The following is a 19562-nucleotide window of genomic DNA, read 5'->3' on the forward strand; positions in this document are numbered from 1 at the left end:
AAAATTAAAAACATAATGGTAGGTAAAAAAAATTACGAAACCAACTATAATAATTTCAACAAAACAATTAAGAAAAGCTTTCACTCATCATGAAAAAACATTATACTAAAACAGAAATACAAACCTGTAATTATAATGTAAAGGAAAAAAAAAATTCAAATAGAACGTGAGAAATTTGTCCCTACGAGAAGCATCCGGAACTTGAGAAAGTTCTAGTGAATCAAAAAAGTTACCATCTGAGTTATGTGCAGCACTAAATCTTATGACATCAATCGGAGGATAAGTACTTTAATCGTCATTTTTCACAATATGAAATTGTTCTGAGAAGCGTTCTAATCCAAAAAAAAATCACATTAAATATAAAAGTCATTTGTTACTCTATGGTGGCAGAGACTTAGAAGAAAATCGATTCTTCTCATCAGACTTTCAGAATCTCCTGGTATTCACAATATTTGACGTCGATTTCGAATCGGTACAAATTATGTTTAAATATCTGCTAAAAGTACTTGTCCGGCCCATCACTTTTCATTCAAATTGCTCATTCAAATAAAAATCATACAAGACGTTAATTCATGCTTCAGTTTTATGGATCTAGAATTAACGCTGGCGTTATACGCCCACTTGAATTTGGACATCATCCCACATATGTTCGACGGCAACTATCTCTTCGCAACGATTCATGGCATCGAATAAACAAAACCATTGCAACGGATAAGGACTTTACATTTCAATACATCGAATTTTTTTTTTTTTTTAGAAAGGCTATATAGTAATTCACTAGGGAATCACTTTTCATCGAATTTCATGAAATGCCCGTGTCGCTCTCATCTTTTAATGTTGATTTCAACAAAGTGCAATTGTGTACGTGATCATAAAAAAACGAAATTGTATAGACGAATCCACTCGAAAATTTGTTGAAAAGGGATTTATTATCAGCTGAATATCTTCAGTAATAGAATTGGCTAGTTGCTATAACGAATAAAATTCGTTTAAAGAAAGAAATATGAAGTACAAATTGCCATAATTTCAATATAAACTGGGGAATTAATATGGAAGCTTGACAATTTTTATCATGCGAAGGATACTTTTTCATCGATGCACAAAATATCTCTTGTATATTACAGAAAAAGTTGTTTGCATTTTTTTATAATGAAGGCATTTAAGTTAAAATCACTTGGAGGCAATTTTCTCAATTCCCTCTGTATGCATACTTGTGATCCGTAAGATCTAAAAGAGCCCTGATTTTTATTTGAATGAAAAGTGATGGGCCAGACAAGTACTTTTAACACATATTCGAACGATTAAACGAACTTACCTGTAGTAAATTGTAGTACCCCTACTCGCCGCCGGAATAACTACACGTTTAAAGTCTAAGAACTTTTTCTCCCGCTAGTTCCCTTTCTAACGCACCCGCGAGCGCACCCGTGCTTCTTGTTCATTCTTTTAAAGTTGAGCCACAACTACTGGGGAAAGCTCCTGAGAGGGAGATAAGTATATCTCTTATTTCCTTTATGTATTCGCTAATGAATAATTTTTAGGTGGGAGACTGATCTTTCGGAAGAGGCGCTCCATACAATCATGATCAAACATCATTTACAGGTAAGTTCGTTTAATAGTTCGATTGTATTTCGCGCCTCTTCCTCAAGATCAAATTGTAGATGTTTAAAGATGTTGTGGCATTATTTATTGTCTGCTTGTATCTCATATAGATTATTATAATTAATATTTTTCGCTGTCGATGATGATGCATGCCTAGTGTTGTGCGCTGTGAAGATTTCCATATCAATCCCACTTTCTCTCATTGCTCGTTTCACCCGACGGCTTAAGGTTTGAGATCCTACGGCTTTGTACGGTTTACGTACTGCAACGAATAATGTATCGACGGAACCCCGAATTGCCTTCGTTTTTTCTATGTATGCTTTTAATGTTGTGGCTGCGCAGATATCTTTGTCCTTATCGAAGACTGGCAGCGTTAAAAGAAGCTGCTTTTTATTAATGCCCGATGTCTTCATTGTATCCGGAATCTTTATAATCAGACCGTAATTTTGCCATTCCATGTTTTCGAGCCGGATAAGCGCTAGCGTTTGCATCCTTTGCCCCATTACTAGTGCCACATTATAGTCTTCATCGCTAGTCCATCCAACGCCATTTCCTCGTTTTTGCCTAGGCTTTTCAAATATTTGATAACAACCTGCGGATCCCATGTTCGATCGTATTTCGGTTTTGCTGGCCGAGCTTCCGATATTCCTTTAAAAAGCCTGCGAATGTATTCGTCTTGTCCTATCCAAGCGCCAGCTATTAAGGATATCGCCGATCGAAAACCATTCAGCGAGCTATAGGCCGCTTCTCTTCCAAATTCTTCCGCTATCGCCTTTATAATATCTGACTTCTGTGGTTTGTACGAATTTATCCCTTCTTTGCTGCAGAAAATCCACCATTTTCGGAGAGAGCTGCCGTATTGCTTTACTGAAGATTTCCGTATCGATCCAATCATAATTTCTCTTGCCTCCTTCGGGATGTTGTTTATCTCGAACGCTTCCCACAAACAATCCCGGCTACCAGGGTAAGGTTTCTCGACAACAGATGAGGTTCTCTATCGATAGACAACAATAAGGATCCGTTAGAAACAAATTTCACCGTTTTACCTGCAAGGAAAGACCGAAATCGTGGATACTGCGGCTGCGCTGGCCAGTCCGGCACTACCAAAATGCCTATCGCTTTGTGCTCCTGGACCTTTTGCGGGACTCGGAGGATGAGAGAAAACGGAGGAAATGCGTAAAACAATGAGAACTGTCCCCAATCTATCGTGAATGCATCCACCGTCTCGCTTTGAGGATCCCGGAACCACGATACATATCGATCACATTTCGTATTAGTACAAGACGCAAATAAGTCGATCTCCGGGAGACCAAGCGAGTTTACTATTTTTTCAAAAGCCCAATTTGTTAAGCTATACTCAGTCTCTTGTCCTAATCTCCGCGACTCAGCGTCTGCCTCGATATTCTCTTTGGTGTTTATGTATGATGCCGTTATCCAATGTTCTCGTTTATCGCACCATTCCCATATCTCTCTTGATAACCGGTTAAGATTTTCGAAACGTATTCCGCCCATTTTATTGATGGACACCACCGCTGTGGTGTTATCGATACGTAGGAGAATGTTACAACCCATTTTTTCGTTCACAAAACACTTTAAGCCGAAGAAGGCTGCCATGAGTTCAAGCACATTAACCCAGCGTGTGTATACTGGGACTTTAAAGGAACAGTCGAAATTTCGAACTCAAAATTCTTTCTTGCTGATAGAAGGCAGACTTCGGTTACCCCCTCCCCTCTAAAAAGTCTAGGTAGTAGTAGGGACTAAATGCCTAAGGGACCGCCGGTTCCGGTAATTTACCTAAAAACGCCAGTGAGTGTAAGTCGCTGCCGTTCCCTGAAAGGGTCAGTGTACACACCGCGTGAGTATTTTCGAAGGTAAGTGGATGGTGTTGTATTTTTCGTTTTCGTAGTTTTTCAGTTTTTTTTATACTGAAATAAATGTTGCATGTATTTCATGCTGTTGCGGCTTTTTTTCACGAACTTTAACTTCGATAAAAAAACTTTTTTTGTAATTTTGGCGTATCAATCAGTTGTTTTTCCTTTCTTTCTAGCAGTTTTTCAAAGTGGGTGAAAGGAGCTCATCCCAGATAATGTACAGTTTACGCGACCGTCGTTCCCAAGTATTTTACGATCAGGAAAGTGAGAATGAACCCGACGGAGAAGAGATTCACGACGACATACCCAGTGAACAAGATGGCAACGAGGACCACGATTTTGATTATCTTCAATATATCATTCCTTTGTATTTTGAATAATAAAAAATCATTTTTCTATCGTAAAATTACTTTTTCTTTTATTTTCTGACATGCATGAATCCATAAAATATTCCCCATTTTCAGGTGCTCAAATAATTCAACTTTTTGGAACCCACACAAAAAACACTATATTCTTTTGAAAGCTCATAGTCTAAGCTACAAAACCCTAGAACCGTTTTTTGAAATATTTGTTTATTTTGGAGTTACGAATTTGTTAACAAAATTCCGTTTTTCCCACTGTTTAGAATATTGTTTCATTTTTATTAACGACGGTTTTGAACTTTTGAGTTAGGTAGCTGCTGGGTCATGTATTAGACACTCCAATAAGTAACCCAGAATTTTTTCAGATTTTTTGGAAGCCTACAAAACCTCGTAAACTCGACTGTTCCCAAAAGTACCCAGTATACACACCGTGCACCGAAAAATATAGTGTACACACGCCGGGTTAATATGATACCCCTTTTCTTTTTCATTCCAAAATCCATGTGTTTTTTCCGCGCGACATACGACTCCCCATCCCGAACGAGATGCGTCTGTAAAGATCTCATAATCGTATCTACGACATTTGAACGAATTAACAGCTGAGCAAATAGCCCTTGACCACCACCGGAATTCTGATTGTAAAAATTTTGGAATCTCCATTCGTTCATCGTAACACCCATCGTTTTTCTCTAATTCCAAGTATCTGGTTCTCTCAAAACTCTTCGTATGACCCACTCCATACTTAATTGCGGGACAACACGCGACTAGCGTTCCAATAAACTCTGCGAATTCTCGAATCTTGCACGAATCTTTATGCTTGAATACCGTAATCATTTCTTCTATTTTTCTTCGTTTATCTTCTGGTAGTTCTAAATTCATTCTTTCTGTATCGAAAACAAACCCTAAAAATTTGCAGCGCTTTTCCGGAGTGAGTTGGCATTTTTCCCAGTTAATCACAAACCCGAGTTTTTCTAGAGTGTCACCAACCTCTTGTGTGTTCTTTGAAAATTCTTGAATTGAATCGCCAGTAATCAAAATATCGTCCAAGTACACAACCATCGTGAATCCTTTTTTGCGGAAGTTGGTTATAACCGGCTTCAGAATTTTTGTAAATATGTACGGCGCTGTAGCTAGCCCGAATGGTAAGCAAACAAATTCGTAAACTTTTCTGTCAAATAGAAACCTGAGAAATTTTCTACTCGATTCCGCTATAGGAATTGTATAATACGCGTCTTTTAAACCAATTTTTGTAAGGAAAAAGCTTTTGTCAATGAGATTTACTGCATCCTTTCTGTTTTTTAATTTGAAATGCTCTGTTTCGATAAACTCATTTAGTTTTTTAAGATTTAGAATAAAGCGTTTATCGCCGTCGGGTTTCGGAATGAGGAAAATATTCGATAAAAATTGTCCCTGTGTCTCATTACATTGTACAATTGCGCCTTTCCTCTCCAATTCACGAATTTTTCCTCTTATTTCTTTCCGTTCTCTCTCCGATCTACTTGGTTCGCCTAGATTTTCCTGAGCAGGCTTTGATTTGAAAGGAATTTTGTAACCATTAACCCAGGACAGAATCAATTGATTTTTTGTGATTTTGACCCATTTAGACCTAAAATGTCGTAATTGTCCTGAGATGACACTTACGTCATTTTCTATCTCCGATGAGATCGACTCTCTTGTCTGCGGTTGAAGACCTCTCTTTCTGGTTGACGTCATCCCCTCGACGTGCTTGGAGAACCTCGAGAACGCCGAGTATTCCGCTGTGTCTTCCCGCCCTGACCCATCGTGTCCTGTCGTCGTCCGTTCCATGTGCGACGGGGCGGGGCTTGCAATTTTTTTGAATTCTTAGTATTCAACGGCTTTCTCGATATTTTTAGCTCTTTCGATGCGTTCTCCAATGTTTTTGCCGTCTTAACTCTCTCTTCTATTTGTTTTGTTAGCGTGTCGTGTTAATATTAGCGAGAATCAGGCTCCACCGAAACAGGGATTCGTCTCTCTGTATATCGATCATTATACCCCCTGCGTCGTTGAGTTTTTCTAGCAGACTTAACTCGTCCTGCTCTCCACTTACAATCTCTCGGAAGGCTCTTCCTATAGCTGCTGTGATTTCCCTTTGCTTTTCGACGATTCTCTTGTCTCTTTTCGCCACGTTTCCTCCGAGAGCCGCTTTGACTTCGGGGTTAATTGCGGGCGGATCGATAAAACATGCGTTTCCGGGTGGCGGATACTTTTTTATTAAATTTTCACGCTCCTCGCCTGGCAGTCCGTTCTTTAGTATTTCGTCCCACCGAACCCTCATTTCGTGCGGTATTTTCGGCGCTAAATTGCGTTCTTCTATAAGACGTTTTCCTAATATCTCAATAATACGAGGATCTAGATTTTCGTCAGTCGCTCCTGTCGATCCTTGCTGCGCTTGTTTCTCCTGACCCCATACTACGTTCTCCTTTGCATGATCTCCATCCGGAATTTCCTCCGCTTGTCGAGTCTCCTCGTTATTAGCGAGAGTGTCTGGCGAATCGACGCTTTCCTGATCTTCCTCGCGTCTTATATATTTGCGTCTCCGAGATTCTCCGCTGTCATAATCGCTCGAGGCCTCCTCTGACTCGGTGTTTCCTTCGTCCCGACAACCTGTCATCAGCGAGACAAAATTTTCCATTTGAATGCCGATTCACGGTCTAAGCCCCTTGAACAGGCCAATATTTCGCTTTCCGCGGGCTACGCCCTTCCTGAATTGGGTTAAACCGTCATGAGTCGTCAGTTTCCTTGTTCGTAAAACGAACGAATTTCCGGTTGCTCGATGAGTTAGACCCATACAAGTATTCCTAATTTATTTTTTCTCGCGAGTAACGCTCTTCCCCATTCAGGTTAGACCTTCCTGGGTCGCAACATGCCTCTCGTCCATCCGTGAAATGCGCCACGAGGTTACCTAACCTAAAACAAAACTCGTACTTACGTCGCTTATATTTTTTCTTTCTCAATTTTTCTATTTTCCGAATCATTTTGTCCAATCGTTCTTCATATTTCTCCAATTCCTCGGATCGTTCCCTTCTACGTTTCTTTCCCATCTTTCCTCTTAAAACCTCTTTTTTGCTTATGAATGCAGACAATACATGGTTTTTCTTCTAGAGAGGGAACTAGCAAGAGAAAAAGTTCTTAGACTTTAAACGTGTGGTTATTCTGGCGGCGAGTAAGGGTACTACAATTTGATCTTAAGGAAAAGGCGCGAAATACAATTAAACTAATTTGTACCGATACGGAATCGACGTTGAATATTGTGAATACCAGGGGATCCTGAAAGTCTGAGAAGAATCGATTTTCTTCTAAGTCCCTGCCACCATAGAGTAACGAATGACTTTTACCTTTGATGCGATTTTTTTTTTTTTTTATTTAAACGCTTCTCAGAACAATTTCATATTGTGAAAAATGGCGAACTATATACGAATAAAATACTTATCCTCCAATCGATGTCATAAATTTTAGTGCATAATATAACTCAGATGGTAACTTTTTCAATTCATTAGAACTTTCTCAAGTTCCGGATGCTTCCCGTAGGAATGAATTTTTCACGTTCTATTAGATTTTTTTTTTCATTTACAATATAATTATAGATTCGTTTTTTTTTTAATATAATGTTTTTTCATGATTTGTTGAAGTTTTTAATTTGTTTTGTTGAAATTACTTACGGTTGGTTTCGTAATTTTTTTTACATGCCATTATGTTTTGAATTTTTTTTTCACTCGTCATCCGATGTATTCGTTACTTTTGCATTTATTTGACAACGTTTTGTTCCTTTGAACCAAACGTTTTTCGTACATTATCAAGATGTAGCTGATTAATTTGTTTTATTCATTACTTTTGAAATGGTTTTTTTATAACCTTTAGTAATGAATTGCTCGTTTGAACCAATTTTGTTATCAAGAATTTTTTATTCATCATTTTTAATCATTACCTTTTTATAAAACACTCTAAATGAGAATATAAACAGCAAGACCAATAAATTTGTTCAGCATCATGTTCAATTAGAATTAAAATTGTACAGCCAATTGATCTCTGAGGTAATATTCAAGTTTCAATGCGATTTTTTGACGTCGATCGATTGCAGTGAAAACGATGCACAATTTTTGGTCTTTTCTGATTTTAAACCGACACTTAGTGATTTTCCACATTCGCAATTTTAGTATATCTGCACGGAACAACTAAATCAATTGGTTAATACGGTTTTACAGAGTCTTGAGCGCCCCAGGGAAACATCCAAAGCCTCCGGACCTCATAATAAAAATCCTCATCGTTTTTTCAGATCTTGTGAAATCTTAACTGATTTATACCGAGATATTTCGTGAGCCCAAGGGCTTCAAATAAGTGCATACTGGCGATGAGATTCTTGAGTCACTTGTGAGATTCGAAAAATCCGGAATATTGTTTAAAACTTTGTTTATTAGGACTTCCGAAAAGTACGAGAAACATTCTAGATCCAGGTGAATAAAATATATCTCAACATTTTTTACAATTTTCACCTATTTTTGCGGTATTTTGGAATCCACTCGAAGTTTTGGAGGAATCTGACGTTTGGAGGAAGCCTATATGACTCCAGATTCGGTATTAGCATGTCAAAATACACAGAGAGAAAGGTATAGACGAATGTGTAGACTGCTTTATTTAGTGATCAAATGATTTAATTTCATGATGATCGTTTCAATTTTTCAATAAATCTCATAAAATTTCAGATTCGGAGTACACAAAAAGTCATCAACTAAACCTGAAATACAGCATGAATGCTGTAAAAAACTAGAGACAAAAACATTGATGCCCTTTGGGCAGTCGGTGCTAAAATCATGGAAATCAATGGTTGTAAGACTCAACCAAAAACGAAACATTGTTAAAGAAATGCAGAAAAAAAAATTATAAAAAAAGAACTATTGGACCCAAAAAATTACAACCACAAAGAATACAAAGAAAAAAGATTACAAAAACAAACAATGACTAAAAAAATTAAGATCACAAACATTAAAAAACAATCACAAACAAAAAAAATTTGAATAAAAAAAATTTGGCCGGTGTACTTGGTGTTTTTTTTTAGTTAATATTATCTTATTTATCTATATTTTACATTCACAATTTCAAAAGTCGAGTAAAGGACCAAGTACAACAGCAAAATTTTTTTTGTTCCCCAATTTTTCGGTTTATAACTTTTTTCGTTTGTATTTTTTATTTTTGTGATCTTAATTTCTTTGGGCGCAATTGTTTTTGTAATGTTTTTTTTCGTATTTTTTATGGTTGTAATTTTTTGCGTGCAACTGTTCTTCTTTTGTAATTTTTTTTCCGTAATCCAAACTTCTGCATTTATTTGACAACGTTTTGTTTCTTGAATTGAAAGTCTTACAAATATTGATTGTACTTCTCTAATTTTTCTACATTGATAATACTCCTATTAATGTGAAAGCAGAATCCAATTTTAAAAATTGAAAATCTCCAACCTCTTTATTCCTATGATCACGTCGATCATAGTTATATAAAAATTTGAATCTACAGCTTTCCATTATAAACAAGATTTCATAAAAAATGTATTAAAAAGTAGCATATCCGATTATCAATGATTCTATTAAATTAGCAACTGAAGGACGCGAAAATGGTTGTTGATATTGTTTTAAAAGTATTGGATTGTCTTACCTTGCGGTGTAGTATTCGAAAAAAGCAACGAGTATCTCCAAAGATCTTGTCACTGCAGCCCACATAGTCTGATCCTTTGGATGAATATCACTCAACTAATCAAACTTTTTGAAACTCTGCTCTAACGACTTTTTCAAAATCGCGGCTTCGTGCATTAACCCTTTTCTTTTGTTAGTGTATATTTTCAAGTTCGAAAAGTATTGTAAGAAGGTAATAAAATGTTTTTTCGGGGTAAAGTATTAATTATACAAATGAATCATGGAAAAATACATTCTATCCATCACGAAGAGATTAGGTTCAACTTTCGATGTGCGTATTCCGCCTCAAATTTTATGCACAACCCTTATTTTATCGCTCGCGAGATCTAATGTGCATGCATTTCTACGCGATTATTTAATGATACATAAATTCATGGTTTCATTATACACTTTTTTTTCGCAAAAATACACAAAACAGGTGTTTTATTTCTTGACATTTTTTTTGTGTAATTAATAGTTTTTAATACATAGAGAATCGAAAAAAGAATGGAAAAACGAAAACTGTGAGTAAACGCGTTTGTAACGATACACTCAGCGCAACGGCCCGAGTCCGTCGAAACTAACCGCGATCTAAACATCGAGGACAAAACATCGCGACGACTACGCGTGTCGGTGACAGATGGCGGCCATCTTGAGTCGCTATGCATGGGCCCGAGTGAAGCTCAAGCACCGCTCTGAACTACGCCGCGCCACATTACTACAAAAATTATTTCTTTTTGAATTTCATTATTTTAAGTGGCGTAAGAGCGTAAATATGATCAAAATGATTTGAAAAATAACACGAATTCAAGAAAAATGATCACGAAGCAAATTAATGATATAGAATCAAATCAATTATAAAAAATGTAAAAGTAGACTACTGTGCATGCGTGGGCAGAGCGTTCATGGACCGCGTACGTAACTTTTATCGATTATAATTGATTCAAATCATATTAAATCAACTGACAATGCCAAATGATGAAGAAAATTAAATAGTAGCGAATTGAATTAAAGTTTTTACTATTCAAAGTCACAATAGGCTGAAAAACACCAAATGCGGTAGTCCGCGCATCGTATGTTAACCCGCTCGACCAAAAGTAGAGCGTGAATTATGGCAACGGGCCAATCCGAGAAAGCGTTACAGAAAAGTGCGCAGAACCGATCGAAAACTGAAATTCTCGGCGCTCGAGAATTTTGTGGTGGGGAACTTTGAGTATAAGAAGCGCTGCGCGACAGACTCGGCAACCAGTTCTCCCTGCGTACAAGACTAGCTCAGATCTCTTGAACAGTCTGGACCCTGAACTTTACTCGAATTATCATAAATTCTTTCTTCCTAAATTATCCTGGATGCCTGGAATCTCGGAGCGATTCGGTGACGTTTCAATCCCAGAGCCCGTGGACGGTAAATTACCTAACCTAGTAAATGCACAGGATCTCGGAGCGATTCGGTGACGTTTTAATCCCCGGGCCTGTGGTCTACGCCATCCTTGCTTATTTCACGTAATTTTTTATTTTTTCATTTTCATGATTGTAAAGAGCAGAGCTGTAATTCTTTTTGATTAATTAAAATTTTTTATTCAAATTTGGTGTAAATTTTGTCTGAATAATTCTTGCACGGGGATCTCACTAAAATTATAATCCAAGAGGCGATAGATAGTATTTGAGTTATATCGAATCAAAACGAAAGTACTAATTTGTAAAGAAGAAACAGAAATACTCTTGGATTTATTTCTTTTTAAAAGCAAACGAAACAGGATACCGAATATTAGAGTTTACGAATTATAGTGTGAGAGACATTGAATCTCGGGTTTTTCAAGTTAAGGAGGATCGAAAAATTAAAACGAACACGACAATTAGACTTTTAAACAGATTTTTCTTTAATCATTTTTGTACAATTTAAATCCGAAAATTGAGAAATTAAAAATTATCTCAGACAGAGAATTTGCAACGTTTTCGGGTCTTTTGGGTCTTTCTCTCACCAGATCCAATTAAACAAAGCAAGACAAATTAAAGCAAAAAACACAAAATTGTTAGCGAACCAAAGCGCAAAATTTCTTTGATTTGTTAAAATTCGGTCAATTTTTTGAATAAACTTGATCATTTTAGTTTTCTCCAGAAATTCACAGTTTCCGCATTTTCTTTCATACCTGCTCCTTTTCAGGTAGCTCGAACCGATACGTGGCGGCGTTCAGGCCGAGTCGGCTAGAGCGTTTCGTTACAATTGGGCAGTTAACATTTTTTTATTATTTGTAGATATTTCTAACACTTCAAACGATAAACCAAAAATTTGTGAAGTCATTGAGATTGTAAAAAATTGGGGTGGTCCATTTGATATGGAATATGTATCTTTAGTTTCTCTTGCGAACAGTTATGTATGCGAATCACACAATGTCAAAAGATGAGCGAAAAATTGGAAAAATTACGCTCGTAATTGCTCGTTAACTACCTACGCTTTCAGGAAAGTTTATTTTCTTATGTATACAGTTCTAATGTTTCATTCAAATTTTAATACAGTAGCAACAACGCAAAAACTAACTAATAATGATGCTTAGTATCGATCCATGTCAACGAATAAACAAAACCATGGCAACGAATAAAGGCTTCACATTTCAATATATCGAAATGTCTTTTTTAAGAAAGGATTATGCCTCAATCGTTTTTCTCCTGATTTTTCTTTTAAAGCATTATGTTGACTAGTCTTAGATCAATGAAAGGATTTCACATGAATCTTTTGAGAATCGGTTAGTTGCGAATTTAAAAAAAACGTGAAATGCAATCGCAAAACAAAATTTCACTTCTAAATCTCCACCTATCTCACAAATCAAGAGACGCGGTAGCGCCTCGACGCCAAGTATTAAAAGAAAAAACGAAAGTGTAAAAGAAAAGTCAGCGCGAGCCCTGCCGCACTCTTATATACGCGAATATGTCGATTTATGACGTCATAACGTTTTTCAAACCGTTCTCACGGACAAACCGTTGTAGTTAAAAATCTGAACATGAGTGATAATTTTTTTTCGATTTTTCTCTTTCAATTGATCCTTATTGCAAGTAAATCCGTTCACTCAATCCCGAGATATGATTATTTAGGCGATTAAAATCGAATGTTTCGGTACGCTCTAGTCGTTTGCAGTCAGAAAGACTTAAGTAGCGTTTGTTTGCCTTTGGATATACGTCCTTTGCACGAAACGTGACTTTTGTCTCATTTCGTTTCGCCCAGTCCACTGAACGCGATATCCCCTCTACTCGTGCCCAATCGAGCGGGAGAGCAGCGCGCGAAGACTCGTTCCCTCTCTCTCCCACCGCTGGTTTAGATATTTGAATGCAACAAGGCGCATTTTGAAGGGAGCTTTACTTTGATGTATTTGAAAAGTCTCTACGACTTTCATTACAGGTACTACATCGTTTCAACAAACATGAATATTTTGGTTCGTTTGATTTCTTTTTCAATTGGGCCGCAAGTTCAGATAAAACATTTTGTCTCCTCAATTTTTTGATATATATTTTTTTTAATTTCTTTTTCAGCGGAATCTTGAGTACATCGATTGTGGTAACTGTAGTAAAACAATGAGGTTTTTCGGAAAATTTGGAGAAAAAAAATTTTACTTCTTCAATTCCAACACATTCAAATTTTATCAAATTTTTTTGCAAATTTTTGTCAACCAAAAATTTCTACATTGTACGTTAATAAACTGATCTGGAATTTTTGAGAACTATGGAGCCGTATTAGAATATACAGAGTGGAAAAAATTTCAATTTTACATTTGATTTTTTATTATTAACCGGTTGACTGGTAAGCTCTTTTTCTGGTTTTCGTGCCAAAACTGGTACGAGCCAATAAATTATCGAAATACATGAAAATTTGTTTCTGAGAATTTTCAAGGTTGCTGCTTTCATTCCCAATCTTAATTTTCATGTAGCTACCTTCGAAAAGAGTGAAAATGAGGGTTGAAAGTGAATATTTCCGATTTTCTAGCGGCATGTTTTTATGTTATATTACATGGAAAATCCAAATTTTTTAGAATGAAAATGAACAAAATTCACTATCCCCGAGGGGGTGAAAAATGAGGGTTGGAGGTAAAATTTTCATATTTTTTAATGGGAAATTTTTATGTTATATTACATAAAAAATGTTCGTTTTTGAGGGTACCAGATTCTTTTATTGAAATAAAATAAAATTCGCTACCTGCGAAAGGGTGAAAAATAAGGTTTGGGGATGAAATTTTTAGATTTCTCAATGGGGAGTGCTATATTACATGAAAATTCCGAGTTTTTTAGAATACTAGCCTCTTCTATCGAAATGCAACCCCAACCCTCATTTTTCACCCCTTGTCAGATCGGGAGTTTTGATTTATTTCGATAAAGGACTGTCATGCTCTACAAAAAACATACAGTTTTTATGTGGAAAAGCATAAAATTTCTCGTTGAAAAATCTGGAAATTTTACCCTCAAACCTTATTTTTCACCCGTTAGGGAATAGTGATTTTTTTTCATTTCAATAAAAGAGTTTAGTGTCCTAAAAAACATGGAATTTTCATGTAATGTAAAAAACTTTTACATTGAAAAATCTGAAAATTTCACCACCAACTCTTCTTTTTCATCCTTTCACAGGTGGTGAATTTTATTTTATTTCGATAAAAGAATCTGGTATCCTCAATAACGAACACTTTTTATGTAATATAGCATAAAAACTTCCCATTGGAAAATTTGAAAATTTCACCCCAACCCTTATTTTTCATCTCTCCGGGGATAGTGAATTTAGTTTTATTTCGAAAGAGTCTAGTGTGGAACTTGGAATTTCGCGTAATGGCGTATAATAACTTTCCATTGAAAAATTTAACAATGTCAGCTCTAACGCTCGATTCTCACCTCTGTCAAGGTAAAAATTAAGCCCGGAACTCGATTCAGCAGCACAAAAAACCTTTGTAAACCATTTTTCGTCCCAATCGATTGAAAATTTAAAACGAGATTTCAATATGTACGCATATGATACATTATTCCTTGAACTAACCCGACTTTTTTTTGTATATACCAGTCTACAAATTATTCGCTCCGTGCGCGTACGCATACTATTTTGAAAGTAAGCCTGTGTCGTGTATACGTATTCCCGCAAAAACGCCGGAGTCCCCTTTATGTTGGCGCTGGCAGTATGCATGAATACATTAATACTATTAGTGCAGTAGTATTAGATTTTTGGCTCCGCCCACGTACACAGAGCGAATACGTGATATGAGACGCCGATGCTCGTTTTTTAGAAACTTGTGAATTTCGTGAATTGTGAAAAAAAGTGCTGTATTCCAAAGGTAGTTTCTTCGATATGAGACAAAGATTTTATGAGTACTTTTTACACAATTCACGGTATTTTTTCTTTGGGTTTCTCAAGACTGCATTTCAGTGCTTCGTGCCATGTCTTATTATAAAGAAATCGATCAATAAATAATTCAAAAACAAAAATGATACTTTTTCTACGTTGATTATTCTAATACGACTTCATGATTCTCGAAAAACCTAGACCCATCCATAACTGTTTGAAGTAAAACATTTAAAAAATCTGATATCATTCTCATGAACTGAAATTGAATAAAATGTAATCTTTTCTCTTCCTTCAAGTTTCATAAAAAAACCTCATTGTTTCAGAGTTACGACAATCGAGGTACTTGAAGTTCCACTGGAAATTGGATGGAGGAAAATGTAAAAAAAACATTCAGTCAATAAACAATCGCTGACGCGACTCTTCTTACGCTTGAAATATCGTGTGAAATGTAATATTTCTCGCGATACGCGGGAATTTTCAAAATTTTTCTTTTGCTAAAAACGCAATAATTCAGCAAAAAAAATCGTTTCCAATAAAAAATTGAAACTAAAACCTCAACTTTTGAGGATTCGCTCGTGGAATTGAGGAGAAAAAATTTCATGTGAAAACGCGGTCCAATTGAAAGGGGTCCAACGAACCAAAAATCAATGTCTTTCGAAATGATGTAGCACCCGTAAAAACGGTCGTAGTGACTTTTCGAATGAACCAAAGTAAAGGTCTTCTCTTCAAAATGCGCCTTCTTGCATCCGAGATCTAGAGTCGCGGTAGCGACTCGAGACAAGTACATTTACAAATCTATAGTAAGATGAAGACGAGTCACTACTAGAGTCTTTACGGCAAGCAGAGTGGTTTCAAACGGTTTTCGAAAATTGTTTAACCGATATTTAATAAATTACAGCGTTTTCAAAGATGTTATTAGTTCACGTATTTTTCTTTTCTCTTTCGATCGTGACTAATTAAAATTCTGTAGCTTAACGCATCTAAGAAATATATCAATTTCAATTTTCAATATCGTCGGAAAAAGGTGGCATTTTTCGCACACATTTTCTGACGTTCAGCAGTTGCTGTCTAGTGACACTAGTTGTATCTAGAAATTCTGGTAATATGTGAGACTGTGTTCATTGATGTGACAGCCCATACCATACTTCATACATATACAAAACAGTGACAACTGTGCTTGAATATATAAGGTTATAAAGATCGCATGTGATTAATTTGTTTTCGCTTCGTGTTCGTTAGTATGGAGATGTATATTTAAGAAAGATTGGGATTTCTTGTTATTTTTTTTGAGTTAATATTGACGGTTTTGAGATTATTAGGCATCGAGACTTTTTTAAAACTTTAGAATTTGGAACAGCTGTGTAAGTGCAAATATGAAGCCTTTGTGTCACGCATTTTTCTTCCAATCGGCTTGAAATTTATGAAATTTAGTACTCGGGGGTTTCCGGGGTCGCTGATTGCGATTCCACCCTTAAAATTTCAAAATTCAAAATGGCGGCCAAAAATGCGAAAGTTCATTCAAACCGCATGATATTTGGTACTCGGGGGTTTTCGGGGTCGCTGATTACGATTTCACTCTCAAAATTTTTGAATTCAAAATTTCGGATCCAATATGGCGGATAAAAAATCACAAAACGGTGCCAATAGAATAAAGAAAAAGAAAAGAAAATGAAGACAAATATAAAGAGAACAAAAAAAAACAAAAAAATGGAGACAACAACCACCGCGTCTTCGTTCGTGTCTCTGGTTTTGACTGAATGCGGAACTTTGTGCAGAAGATCGTCAATTTTATTGAACCCCCGAGTGGCGACTAATTCTTATTCTTGAATACACGACTGTTACTGAAACACCAAAAAAAGTTCAACAGTTCGGTCGAAACTGCTTAAAAAATGGTTACAAAACACAAAGTTCACAGAAAAAGAGGTCACAAAGAGATGAAACGATTTTTGCATATTAAATTCCAATGTTATGAGTGTAGATTTGTAATGAGTGACCCCAAAAACCCCTGAGTACCAACTTTTGCATTCATCGAGCGGTTTTTGCATTTTGGGTCCGCCATATTGGATCCGTCATCTTGAATTTTGAAATTTTGAGGGCAGAATCGTAATCGGCGAACCCAAAAATCCCCGAGTACAAAATTTTGAGCTATTCCCACATAAGGAAAAACATTGTACTTCGAAAACACCCGGAGATAATAAATTTTATCTAGAACCATTGCGATTTGTTAAGGTTTGTTTATGTGCATAAACAAAATTATTCATGATTTTAAATTATTACACATCAATTCTCATTTATGAATATATGACTAATGCGGAAACACCAAAAAAACTCTGGGAGTGCCACCATGGCACAAAGGGTTAAAGAAAAATTTCACTCCCAAAGATTTTAATGGAGTGCACGATTGACTACCATCTGCTAGCTTATTGGACAATTTCTTGGATTGATTACTATCCGCTAGATTAGTTTGGACAAAATTTCGAACTATCCCCAATTTTACTCAATGGAGCAGTCTTCAAGGTAAGTTATAAAAAATCACGGTCAAATAAAATTTTTTACCAAGCAACTATTTCATGAGCAAATTATTTTAGACTACCTATTGCCATACTCTGCGATAACACGGGTAAAATACTGATCGTTTTACATCATCTGAGTACTTATACAGCTTAATATTGCCATACTTTGCTATAATATGGAGGAAAAATGCCGATCGTTTTGCATCATCCGAGTACTTACACAATAAATTGACTTGTTTAATACACGAGCTATGAATTCCATACAAAAAGTCAACAAATCCCCGCCAAAAAACAGCAAAAATGCTGTAAAAAAAGTGAGACAAGTACATTTACTTCCCTCGAAAGTAGCCCCACAAAAAGTTATTAAATAAATCCCCGAAAGTAGCCCGACAAAAAGTCGTTAAATGAATGAAACCGATAAATGAAAGGCATCAATAATCAAATACATTAAACTTATTAACCTTGAATGAATATTTTTCAAATTAATTGAAAGTAGATTTGTTCTACACAAAAAAATCCGATAAAAATGAAGGTTAACAATAATTATAAAAAAAAATTCCGATACAAAAATAAACTTCAAACGAAAAAAAATTTGATTGAAAAATAAGAATTTGATTGAAGGGAAAAAAAATAATTGAAACGAAAAATTCAATTGAAAAAAAATTGAAAAGAAAAAAATTGACCGAAGTACTTGGCGAGTGTTTGTTCACATAAATCTTATTATAATGTATTGATCATTACCACAAACTCGCCAAGTACTTCGGTCAATTTTTTTCTTTTCAATTTTTTTCAGTCAAATTTTTTTTGTCAGCCTCGGCTTCGCCTCGACCGACAATTACATGTGATCTGAGGCTTTACTTTTTCCTGCCCGAGGTGTGTATACGATTTTTCTGTCCGACGCAGGCGGAATGCGGCAACTTCGGCCCGGAGGGCAAAAGACTTTTTTCTGCATTTCGAACGAGGTGACGTAATTATTTTGTTGACTTTTGACGTTTGAATCGATATTGCCTATGTTTTTTTGAAAGGTTATATCTGGTCATCTGCAAACCGTACGAATAAGGTTATGTTATTTATTCGGAAATATGTTATGGAAATGTCATATTATTTCCAAGCACTATTATCAAAATAGCATTATACTGCTACAAATCCGAACGAATAACATACATTTATCCTTCCGGATAAAATCAATGCGAAGGCCAAAAATAAAGTGACCAGACTGATAAAATGAATATAGTCGTTTGGAATAATGATCTATTTTCAGGTTCATAGGAATGCAAATATTTATATAAATTATTTTTGGAAATCTTGTTCTTTTGATGCCTGCCCCCCCCCCCCCCCCCCCCCGACCAGCAGCACTCGCTTCGCTCGTGCAGCAAATGTCGGGGCAGGCATCAAAACATCTTATATCGATAGATACATATTTCGGAAGAAACGTACTTTCGACCGGCTGTGAAGAAAAATAGTATACACCACACGGGCAGAAGTTTGATATTCCTGCACTGCGCGTCATGATGCCCGAGGCGAATAATGTAATATACTATTTTTTTCAAATGCATATATGTCGGAAACTTGATATATGTATTTCATACAACTTCATCCTCGGTGAATATCAAAGGAAAACTGTTTCATGATATAAATTTTGATATCTTCAAAAGCTTCATATGAAAACTAGAATATTACAACTATTATAAGTATTTGTTTGGGGTGCCTGTGTAGTGAGAGGATGACAAAATAAAAAATATAGCACCTCATTGAGTAAACTTTGAGCATCGTGCATCTTGACCATCTTGAGGAAACAATTTGCAAATTTCAATTTTTAGTATTCTTTGAATATGTCGAGAAAGTAAACTAAACGTGTGTGATTTTTTTCAAAACATTTCTAGCTATTTTTGAATTTTTGAATTTTGACAATTTTTTGACAAATTTCAAAAATTTTGAAAAATTTTACGCCCATTCTTTGGATGATTCTAAACAATTTTTGTTGCATTAAATTTTTTTGTACAGTTGAAACTTATTGAGAAAAGAATTTATAAAGATATTTATTATGCGATGAAAAATAATTTTTTTTTTCACAAAGTTTTAAGTTTACAAGAAAATTTTTCTATAATAAAAAATGTTTAGAATCATCCAAAAAATACGTGTGATTTTTTTCAAAATTTTTGAATTTTTTCAAAATTAAAAAATATCAAAATTGCTAGAAATCTTTTGAAAAAAATCACACGCGC

At 35.7% G+C, this 19562-nt stretch overlaps 1 protein-coding gene across 7 annotated transcripts in view; it reads right to left on the reverse strand.

Annotated features, from left to right (window-relative positions):
* Syt7 (Synaptotagmin 7) overlaps positions 1–19562 on the reverse strand; it is a 620424-nt gene that overhangs the window by 314153 nt on the left and 286709 nt on the right. For 2 of the 7 annotated variants that reach the window (XM_043430281.1, XM_043430282.1), the window contains exon 2: positions 9497–9570. The exons of the other annotated variants lie outside the window; for them this stretch is intronic. In XM_043430281.1, coding sequence (XP_043286216.1) covers positions 9497–9570 — 74 coding nt within the window. The remainder of the gene's footprint in view (positions 1–9496; positions 9571–19562) is intronic. 7 annotated transcript variants of the gene reach the window in all.

Source organism: Venturia canescens, chromosome 10 (genome assembly GCF_019457755.1).
Source record: "Venturia canescens isolate UGA chromosome 10, ASM1945775v1, whole genome shotgun sequence".
In the NCBI taxonomy this organism is placed as follows: domain Eukaryota; kingdom Metazoa; phylum Arthropoda; class Insecta; order Hymenoptera; family Ichneumonidae; genus Venturia; species Venturia canescens.